The 11,705-nt window shown below is 48.2% G+C and overlaps 1 protein-coding gene across 1 annotated transcript in view; it reads left to right on the forward strand.

The window, feature by feature from the left end:
* The window catches only part of LOC103585433 (chromosome unknown open reading frame, human C2orf71), a 9,077-nt gene extending 6,255 nt beyond the window's left edge, over positions 1–2,822 (forward strand). The window contains exon 3 of the mRNA XM_008566398.1: positions 2,624–2,822. Coding sequence (XP_008564620.1) covers positions 2,624–2,822 — 199 coding nt within the window. The remainder of the gene's footprint in view (positions 1–2,623) is intronic.
* Positions 2,823–11,705: the final 8,883 nt, after the last annotated feature.

An 11,705-nucleotide genomic window follows, 5' to 3' on the forward strand; every position in this document is an offset into this window, starting at 1 on the left:
ATCTCCATACTTGGAGTGGGGAGCTGGGAGAGATTGAAAGAGAGAAGAAGACTCATAAACAGGAGCTTTCACAAGATCATGAGAAAGGTCACACATGACTTGCACCTATGACCCTCCCTCTTGGTATGACCACACCTCTAAGCCATTCTAAACTGTGAGTGTCTGATAGGAAAATGCTCATTCCCAGCACCCCCACCCCAGGTGTAAAGTTGGTGTCTGGGAGCAGAAGCCCACCAGCTGTGAGAGCACTGAGCCTTTGCCACTCTGTAGAGGGAAATCATTTTTTTCTGCCATCCTGCATATGGGAAAACACCACCAGGGAACTGAGCATGATTCGTAAAGTTGGTGTCTGGGAGCAGAAGCCCACCAGCTGTGAGAGCACTGAGCCTTTGCCACTCCGTAGAGGGAAATCATTTTTTTCTGCCATCCTGCATATGGGAAAACACCACCAGGGAACTGAGCATGATTCCCCCAAAATCATGCAACTAGTTCTCCCCAGGATCATGCAGACAGCCAGAGACTGCTCACAATGGGCTATTTCCCTAAGCAGGGACTTGCAGGGACACAGCCACACCCATTGAGTCCTGCAGCTGAGGCAGGCCTGCAGGATGAACTGACCTGCACTCAGCGTTGACTCCCTTCTGGTCACCCTGAGCTAGGCAGGAGCCCTTTTCTTTAAAAGAAAGGATGATGTTATATCCTCCTGATCTTGGGGCCCTGAGGGTTGAGAACAGTCCTCATAGGCTTACACAGGAAGCCCAATTATTGAGCCTCAACTGTTATTTATGTGTTGAATTCCCTAGTGGAGGTACCAGTCTCTAAGTCCCAGGATGTTGGAGCACTCTCTCTGTGCATTCAAGAAGGGTCCAGACTTTCTCCCCTAAATGCAGTGCTTTTAGTCTTTGCCCCGCCTGGACTGTCCAGGCAGGGCTCTCTGCAGCCCCCACTCAGTCTCCTGGGTCAGGCTACCCAGTGGCCAGCAGGGTAGTGGGTGGGCACCCTGCCTCCCCAGCAGTTCTGGGAAGAGGCAGAACCACAGTTACATGGTGACAATTGGAAGTCGGCCTCCTGACCTGAGCCTTATTCACATGTGGATTTGGGTTGGGGTTGGGGAAGACACAGCTGTAGACCAAATCATTTGTCAGTCTACAAGTTCAGCCTCGCTGAGCTGTATGCCTCAGCCTTTCCAGGGCACACTCTCCCATTTCTGCCAGCCCTCCAGTCAGGGAGCAACAGAGGGCCAGGTCACAGATGAAGAGCATCCTACCCATGCCTTCCCCTGCTCCAGCAGGGACTCCAGAAGAAGTAGGTGGGAGCTGTGGCCCACAAATCACACTAGCCCTGAATACCTGCAGGGACCTGTGATGGGGCCAGAGGCCAACACAGATGAAACTGGCACACATGTATAGGCCCCTCACTGTCTGAAAACCATGATGTGTGCCAGTCTTAGCACTCCTAACCCCATCCACCCCCTATTCCCATCACCTTGATCTTGTTCAGATCCAGACACAAACTTGTTCTCCACTGGCTTGGCATCCCATGTAAGCCTAAGCGCACAGAACTGAGCACACTGTGTAATGAAGTCACAGAACAGAAAGAATGTAGGGGCACAGCAGAGAGAAGAGCCTCTGGTCTGCACACATCGGGAGCTGAGGTCCTATCCTGGCCCTGAGGTGACTTATCAAGAGCTCAGACCAAGACCCCAGCTTCTGGGCCTAAGGTGCCCCCCTGTAGCATGATAGGGTGGTCCCTGGAGTCCTTTCCAGGTGTGACTTCCTATCAACTCTACCAAGCAGCACCATAGTGACATCTACCCATATATAGGCACCTATCACATGCTAGTTATTACGCTAAGAGTTTTATGCACTTCATCCAATATTGATACCTGCAAGTGCCCAATGGGATGGGTACAATTATTACCGCCATTTTACAGAAAAGGAAACTGAGACTCGGAGGGATTAGCAAACATGCTAGAGGGCACACAGCTGGTAAGTGCAGGAGCCAGGACTTGAACCCAGGCAGCCAGACTCCACCCTCTACCCGGCAAGCCCTGAGGCTGGTGCATCAGCATGCAGCCAGCATGTCATACCAAGCCAGTCCCCTCCTAGCCTAGGCTTGCTCTGTGCTTGTGACCTGCCTCCATTCTGCATGCCTAGTCACACTGCAGATCAGGTGGATGTCTCCTCCCTTTTCAAAGCTACTCTGGGCTGTCACTCGGCAGCTGGGAAGCTCTGTTCCAGCCAAATGCTGGGCCTGGGCTGGGCCAAGCAGTTCCCATTTCACTCAGGTTTTTCCCTTTGTTGGTATTGTTGGTTTCAATTCAACTAGCTAAGCCTAGCCCTTTATTAAACAAGAAGTGCTTTAAAAACAAAAACAAAATAAAGGCCGGCTCCCAGACCTCCTGAGGGAGTTGCTTTGTTCAGAGCAGTAGGATCCTGGGCACCAGGGGAAAGAACAGGACTCAACCTGTCAGCGAAACACCAGAGCTCAGTTCCCCCAGAGCCCAACCACAGCAGGCACGCAGGCAGCACCAGCCAGGCAAACCTGTGTGGGAGGGGTGGGGAGGGACAGATGGGCAATGGAGGAGGAGAGTTTGATCTGCGTTTGTCCTTTCTCTCAGCAGCAGCAATGAGGAGAGCCCCAAGAAGGACACAGAGCCTTGGAGCAGCCCCTGTGCCCCAGAACTGCAGGGCAGCGGCTGGCGGGCACCTGCCCCAGAGCTCTGCGTGCTGGGCCATGGGCTGCAACGGGAGGCCCGCACCGGCTGCATCCAGGACAAACCCCAGCCAGAGACACAGCCCCTGCAGAAGGAGGTGGCCTGATAGTCTGGCCAACAGGGTCACACTGGTGTCACTCATCCCAAAAGACAAAGGATGACAGCCAAGCATCCAGGCTGCCTCATAGATGGTGGGCAAACTAAACTTCCACTGAGGTGCATGGCCCTGCAGCTCTGCGAAATTTTAACCCACCAATGTTTTCAGTCCCAGATCCTTCTCTGCCTTGGGGTTCAAAGGTTAACCAGAACTTTAGACCCCACAATGACACCCTTTAATCCTTCAAGTGCTGGCCTTAACTGGGGGGAGGGGGATATTTATTGCATGTTCAGTGGGCCAGGTGTTTAACCTCGGTTAGCTCCATGAAATCATTTAATCCTCACAACAATGAATGAAGTAGATATCATTCTCCAGTTTTGCAGAAATAAAAACAAAAGGTGTGGTGGGAGGAAGCCCCCAAGTATCTTGCCTGAGGTCATACAGCTTAGAGGAGAGTAGAGCAAAAATGTATACAGGTGTATCTGGCCCTAGATTATATGTACTTTTTACTACATGTCTTTGCCCGTGAGTATTCCATCATTCCACCTGCCTGAAGCATACAGAGTTGTACAAATTGTTGGAAAGGTTTGTGGTTTTTTTAAGGTTAAGTAGTAGCACAGCATTGCAGTCCCCATTAAGAGCTTCTTTTAGAAGCTAATTGCTCCCCAGATGAGCAGACAGGTAGGATTATTATGCACAGCCCCACCCACCCTCCTTCCTCCCCTCCTTCCCAAGCTCAGCTCAACGCTGCTGTGAACTTGGAGTTTCCAGCTCCGCCACAGCCACACTGCCTCTCAGCCTAAGTGTGTATCAAATGCTCTCACCGCCCACACATCGACATGCTTCCTGGACTGAGTGGGTACAACCAAGCCTCCCAAACAAGGCAGCCTATTCTCTGAACCCGTGGGCACCAGAGCTCAGGAAACAGTGTGGGTAAGGCACACGTGAGGCTGCCCGTGAGGCTTCTTAGCCAAATTTATTTGCAGGTCATCTGTAGAACTTCTGCAGGAGATGAAATTAAAGTGGAGAGCAGTCGTTCAGGCCAAAAACCTGCTTCTGCCCATGAGCTAGATATTTGCAGCAGATCTTAGAATTTTTCCACTGGAGGCTGTAGAGCGCTTTCTATTAGAAAAGAATTTGCAGTAATTGGGTGATTCGATGCCTTCTCAAAGACAAGAATTCTCACCCATGAATACAGCTAAAGGGAAATTCTCTAGATCTTCTGCAAAGATGATTTTTTAGGTTTGGAGAAATTATAGACCTCAAGTCCTTTCTTGTTGAAATAGCTCATGGGCTCAAGAACGTGTTAAACCAGGTCCTAGCGACTACACCTGCCTCTCCCAACAGAATGAACCCCACCTTAATTTGTCCAGTTGTTAAGAAGGGGGTGACAGGGCTCGTCTCTCCAAAGGCACCCAAAGAATAGCTGATTGAACTACCAATAGGGGCCACAACCCACCCCTCTATTGGAAAATGTCTGTGCACCCCCGGGTATACGCTCACATTTGCATTGATCTCAGAGCAATGCTCAGGCCACAGCTGGGCCTGCCAGTTCTCAGCCACACCCACAGCTGGGTGGACACTTAGGAACTGCCTGGGCTGCAGGCCATGGGAGGGAATCCAACTACCCAGGCGGGACGGGCAGGGGCTGAGGTAAGTGTGTGAGAATAAACTAGGTTCAGGAAACGTGCTTGATAGAGACCGGGGCATTCTCCCTAAATGGTTGGGCAGGCAGCATGGATCACAAGGGGCTGGGCCCTGGGTAAGCTGGGCACTGAGCTGAGCAAGCAGGAGGCAAACAGTGTGGGTGGCCTTCGAGACCCAGCTCACAGGTAAGTGGCTTCAGGGAGGACTGATCAGAAAGTGGACCCTGCCCTGTGCTAGGATATAGGGGCAGGATTCCTGGAGGTCTGAAGAAACAGGCAGAACCCCAGCAGCAGGGAGACTGGACAGGGATGCATGGATGAAATTGGGGTACAATGTGGGGGCATACCAGCAGGGACACTGGGAACCAAGGTGTGAACAGAGCCAGATCAGCGGGGGGGTGGGGCGGCGGAGGGGTGAGGCTGAGTCACCTGCCTGGGCCTCCGTCCTTCAAGGGCTTCACTTAGAAGCTCAGGTCAGGGCTGGGTTGAGTGTGTAGGTGGTAGCTGAGTGCCCAACTGAGGTGAGGAGGGCTGGAGGTGGGCAGCTGGGAGCCAGGCCACATATGACATCATGGAGGGGTCAGTATCACAGAGAATGTCCCAGAACAGTCTGGAATGAGCTCCTGCTGCCCACTGTGAGTGTGCATTGCAGCCAGAAGGCTCTCCAAGACTACACATTGCCCCTCCCCTAAGCCAGGCTGGTAAGCAGCAGTGAACACTCTCCCCGGCCATGCTGCTGCAGTAGAGGAGGGGTACAGAGGTACAGGAGCTTCCCAGGTTCCTGCCAGCATCTGTGGAGCAGTCCAGGATGCCTCCCTATCCCTCTGAAGGTCTTCTTCACTGACTGAGCACCTAGGTGTGCCAGGAGAATGCTAGGCTCCTGCCAGATGTCCCCACATGCAATGTAATGAAAGCCCCAGCTGTCTCCAGGCCCAGACAGCAGGGAGGGTGAGCTGGTATAGCCCCAGTGACCCAAAAGCTGCGGGAATTCCCAGTCAACCTCCCCTGTGGAAGATGGGAAGGGGTTCCCAAGGCCAAGGGGATGGGGGTCTGAGGGACGATGAAGGTCAAAGGTTAAGCAGCCCTGAGCTGGCACAGGAGTGGGTGGGTGAAAGACATGGTTTTTTTTTTTGGTGACCATACCAACTACCAGACTCAGGTCGAGTCACATGTGAGTTGGACTTTGTATGAAAGAAATTAAAACTACCACAAAGGACCAGTTTTGTGGTAACAACTCAGTGGCACCCCTCCTAGACCAGGCTGCCCCCCAAGCCCAGGTCTATGGTTCTGCCTGGTGGGCACATCACGGGTGGCCATGACAGGCCACTCTCACCAACCCCTACCCCCACCCTCCACCCAGAACCCTGATCCTTGCTGGGCCAAATCAACTTCCTTTGCTCAAGGCAGAAGGGAAGACATCTTCTCTTTGTTTTTGTTTTTTTCCAAACACAATAGACCCAACCCATCCAGGACTCACGAGTCTGCACTTTTTCTTCATAATTATAAACCAGGAAGAAATGTCAGGTATAAAGGCAAGGAGGAGCCCACCACAGGTCAATTTAAGGGGTGCACATCATACCCATATTCTTACCTGGGCCAGCTCCTTTCTGGAGATGTACAGCCCTTGTCTTCCATCCCCATGGGGACCCCCAGAGCTGTGGAGAGGGAGGTGCTCAGCCCCACCTTCATATGACACATTAGAAACATAGCAAATGGTTCTGCCCCAGAGGAAAATCACAATTTTCTGGTTCCATCAAAAGGATTCATGGAGAAAAGAAGGCAAATATAATATTCTGGCAGTACAGTGATGCTTTTTGCGAGTATAAATACAATCTGCAAGATGAAATATAACCTGTCTCTGCAGCATGGGTCTGTGCCACTGTTTACTACAGCAGCATCTGTGTTCCTTGCGCACATCATATGCCCAGTTCAAAACCTAAAATAATCCATATTGATAGAAAATACAGGGCAGACAGACCAAAGAGACTTTTCTTTCATTGTGAAGAGCTTGTGTTTGACAAGACTTGCTTCATACACACTACAATGCAAATGAAAGGGATTTTGAGAAATACATTCTTTTTCTAAAATAAACCATATAAAATAAATACATTCTTTTTCTAAAATAAACCAATAAAATTAAATACATTCTTTTTCTAAAATAAACCATATAAAATAAATACATTCTTTTTCTAAAATAAACCATATAAAATAAATACATTCTTTTTCTAAAATAAACCATATAAAATAAATACATTCTTTTTCTAAAATAAACCATATAAAATAAATACATTCTTTTTCTAAAATAAACCATATAAAATAAATACATTCTTTTTCTAAAATAAACCATATAAAATAAATACATTCTTTTTCTAAAATAAACCATATAAAATAAATACATTCTTTTTCTAAAATAAACCATATAAAATAAATACATTCTTTTTCTAAAATAAACCATATAAAATAAATACATTCTTTTTCTAAAATAAACCATATAAAATAAATACATTCTTTTTCTAAAATAAACCAATAAAATAGTGTTTTGCATGTATCAGGGGAGACAGTTCAGTGAATTATAAGTGTTGACATGTTTGTCAATTGATCATCTGCTTGACTGCTCGCAAGGCGCGAAGCACCTACTCTATCTTTCAAAGGAAATCTTTTCAAAGGTAATATATTTTTAAGAAGCCCCACATCAAAGATTCTGTAGAATTGCCATAAAGTAAATGTGTTCTGAGCCTATATTAACAGAACATGTTAGACTGCACTATCGTTTACTCCCTGTGCCTACCTCAAGTTTAAATAAAGTTCCATCAATCCATCCAGACATTTTTATGAAATGTAATTAAAGATGCATTGCACACGAAGAGGAGCAAACAGTTAATTCACTCAGCTCTCTAATTCAATTTTATGGCGGGCTCCAAACACTGCTGGCTTGATCATAGATGTGGACTTGAGGAAGTAACTTCTCTGATAGTCTGTGGGCCCTGCAGCAGGCGACTGCAGAGTTTAGACACGAAAAAAGACAAAAAGGAAAAAAAAAAAGAAGAGGAGAGAGAAAGAAGGGATGTGGTAAGTGTGCCGCTCACCCTAACAGGAATGAGCACACAGGAGCCTGAGTCCTGATACCCCCTTGACCCTGCGCTGTGACCTGGCTTCTCTGGGCCCATCTCTTATCTGCAAAGCAGCAATAATAATGCCAGCCTGCTTATCCCGCCACCTGCAAGACATGGGCAAACCTGTCTTTTCTCAGCCACCCTTTTGAGCCATCTTGAACTCATAATCTCACTGGCCATGTTTGTTTTTAATGTTCATCTACTGCACTTTAAGATTCTGATTAGGAACTCAGTACTGTTTTCTCCTCATCCCAGAACTGCGCTTTGATCCTTGGAGAAAGTTAAAAACAGCTGTCAAAGTCAGCAAGAATTGACTTCCTTTTTTGAAGGTCTCTATGTCTTTCAAAGTGAAAAGACTTGAAAACATTTTGCTTGCAATCACAAGTACATATGTCAAATATATCAGATGCAAAAGACAAAGTAAGCCTCTGAATCTCTCATTTATTCCCATGTTGACTCATGGGACTGTCTGTCAGTCAGATAGATGGTCTGTGATTTCTTTTGAGTGCCTCTGGAACAGCAGGTTTTACACACAGTGCTGGGATGAGGCTAGAGTTAATAATTAGACCTTTTTTTCGTATGTAACATTCTACTTTTCAAAAATACAATTATCTACATTGTTTTATTAAATCTTTGAAAAAATTCTACGAGATTATAAAGAAAGCAAGTATTTTTTTAATACCTTTTAAAAATAAAAAAATTTTTAAAAATTAGGCTGAGAGGTGGTGAATGTGTTGTTCCAAAGACATATTTCCAGTTAGTGGCAGAGCAGACTTCCTAGTGCCTGACCAGCCTCTGCTGTAACACCTGCTGTAAGCGGTGTTTATATTATTCCAGAGGGGTAGCTATAGGAGATATCACAGCTTTCTTTGGAAGAAATTCTCAGTTTTCTCTATTTACAAATAGGAAATATTTTTTCATATCCATCCCTAATTCAGCTGTAATTCTAGCCATTCCTCAAACTGGCTTGGATGGAAACTCAAAACAAAAGTTCCAAGAGAATTTTTTTTTTTTTCTTTTTGTCTTTTTCCATGTCCGGCAACGGATCACAACCCTCAGTGTCGCACCCGTACCAGACCGGGACCGGCAACGGGATCGCAACCCTCGGTGTCGCACCCGCACCTCGCTCAGCCAGTGAGCGGGAACTGGTCTGTATGTGGGATCCGAACCCTCGGCGGGAGCGCCGCCGCGCTCCCAAGCAGCGCACTGTAGCAGTGCGCCACCGGGCCAGCCCCCAAGAGAATTTTAAAAAATAATAATCCCCTCCACAAACCTCAACCACACCTCATCCCTGCCCCCCACCCCCACCCCACACATGCAGTAAACTGGTCTGAGCATTAAGAACAAAATATTTTCCAAAATATCTTTGCTCCTCATTGCCGTGAACTCCTGAGGTGGGCCTCCAGGTGAAAGTCCCCCAACAGGAGCAGAAGCAGCATCCTTCTGGAGACAGCAATTTACTGCCAGTGCCCCAAAGCCATAAAAACCACTGGATGAGACAGAAAGGAAATATAGACCCTGGGAAACAAATTGCCTTCATGAAAAGTATTTATCTAGTTTGTTTTTCGGGGTTTTTTTTTTTCTTCTTCTTCTTTGGGAGGGGACAGTATTGGCTGTGTTTACAAAACCTGGTGACTTTTTAAAGTTATTGTTTAGTTAACAGCTTCTGACACTAGCTGCAGAGTTGTCGGATCACTTTCTGGATATAAAAATTCTCAAGGAGAACTCAAGGTGATGCTAATAACAGCTGTCAACCCACAGAGAGGTAATTATAAAGCCATGATTAAAACAAAACAAAACCTTCAAATATTATAGCCTCTTCACTGAAACACCAGGCGACAGGATAGGACAAAGCAGTAACGTTCCCCAAATAGACCTCAGTAATGATAAAGTACTGAACAGGATCCTCCAAGTGGCTCCTGCCTCAGAAACACTCAGCTAGTGAGCTCCTGCGTGCACAGTGATGCTGCCCGTCCAGCCTGGAGCCCAGCTGGGAGCAGGCACTTAGGGCTCTGCCTCTCCAACCTGCCTGATCTTAGGAATCACCATCGGGGCTGCTCGGTACTTTGCAGATTCCCAGGCCCCTACCTCTAGCGACACAGCCAGAGACTAAGAATCTGAGTTTTTAACAAGCATGCATCCCTACCTCCCTCTCCTTTCCTCTCCCCCAAGCAATTCTTTTCATCAACCATGCTTAGGAAATACTGGCTTAGGGATGCTGACTCCCAGGTGGACTGGCCTGGGAACCTAAGAACCACTGAGAACATTGAGACTGTGGCAGAGCTTCTCAACCTTCAGGGGGTGTAAGAGTGACCACGGTTCTGATTGGGAAGGTCTGGAATACAACCCAGGGATCTGCACTTCAACAAGTACTGTGGGTGAAGCTGTTGCAAACAAGTCAGTTCACACTTTGTACATACACCCTCCCCGTGCTAACAGCCTCCAATCAAGGCACACCCAAAGCCTTCCCTTCCTTTCACTAGAAAGCATTCCCACACCTCTGCCTGCCTGAGTCTGCTGAAACACAAGCTATCATGGCTGACTCCCTTGCCGTAGCAAGCTCTGAATAGTCTGTGCTTCTCTCATTTGGTTGGTTTTCATTTATTTCCATAAATCCTATCCCCCAGAGGCCCTGGTTGGATAGCCAGGTGTCCACAGCACGTCCTGATGATCAGAGCAAACCAAGCAGACCCTCTCTGGCCTGAAGTTTCTAGGGACAAAACTCTGGGACCAGACTAACTCTAGGAATCCATGGGATTTCAATTGGTCATCTCAAAGGACTCAGACTGACCCAAGGGGAGGCAAATATCTTGGAGCCATAGGGTATCCCGGAACAGAAGGTTCTACGCTTTGAAGTCAAACAGAGCCACTATCTCACTGTGCCTGACCCCCAAAGTGTGGTCCCTGCTAGACCCACAGCATCAACATCACCTAAAAGCTTATAGGAAATGCAGACTATCAGGCACCACCCACACCTGCCGAATCAGAATGTGCACTTTAACAAGTGTCCTAGGTGATTCCTGGGCACGGGCTAAGGTAGCTCATTAAGCATTTCTGAGGCCCAGTTCCCTTACCAGGAAGTGGGAGAAATAATATCTTCCTTGCAAGATGTGGAGAATGACAGACCTGGAGCACAGCAGACGTGCAGGGAAGAGGTGGGTCCTTCCTCTGTCTTCCCTTTCGGGGCCTCTGTCTCCCTCCCTCCGTTGCAAGGAGAACAGAAGACATCCTGTGTACTCTTCACCATTCCCCTTTCCTTTCCTTAATGGCAGAACCGTACAATGAAAGGAAACGCTTCTGGCGAGAAAGCACTCCGCCCTCCCGCAAATCCTTCCGCCTCCACCTCTGAGTGTCGGAGGAGCGAGGGAATGACACGACATGGAGGAGGTGGGCTTCGGGTTTTCTTCTCCAGTGGGGAGGGCAGGGGAGGGAAAGGCCAAGGGTGGCTGGGAGGGCCATGTCAAGGGAGGAGAGAGGGAAAGGCCACCCGAGAAATGACAGGCCCCCAAAGAGTGAGAACAGCCTGACTTCCTGGTAGAGAGGGCAGAACGTTCTCTGAAACAAGCCAGAGCTGGCGAGCACCGTCCCAGCTCCACAAAGCCCGGGCACATTCTCTCTTCTTCCAACTCCAAGGGCAGCAGAGCCCATACAATGAGACCCGACCACTAGCTGCTCCTAAGGCAATGACTCCAAAAAGCATAACAGCCACAGTGGTCCCTGGCTCATGGCCCTGTGTGAGTATGTTACAAGTACGATCTCACTAATCTTTACAACAGCCAGGCTAAGGTGGGCGTGGTTGTCATCACCACGGCCCCCATCACACACAATTGATAAGGAAAGTGAAGATCAGAGAGGTCGACAAACAGGTCCAAAGCCACCATGCCTAGACTTGAGACCGGGCTTCTCTGACCCCAGTGTCCAGCCTAAGTCTGCAACTCCTGGACACGCCAAGGTTGTGAGGGGAAGGGGTCTGCCAGGCCAGGGACCGTCAGGGCCAAAGCCATTGCTACTTTCCACACCTCAGTTTTATTGTGGTTTCCTAATTTGGCCACCCATTAGCATCATCTCAAGAAAAAGGAAGGAAGGAAGGAAGGAAGGAAGGAAGGAAGGAAGGAAGGAAGGAAGGGAGGGAG

The sequence above is a fragment of the Galeopterus variegatus genome, unplaced genomic scaffold (assembly GCF_000696425.1).
Source record: "Galeopterus variegatus unplaced genomic scaffold, G_variegatus-3.0.2 Scaffold239, whole genome shotgun sequence".
NCBI lineage: Eukaryota > Metazoa > Chordata > Mammalia > Dermoptera > Cynocephalidae > Galeopterus > Galeopterus variegatus.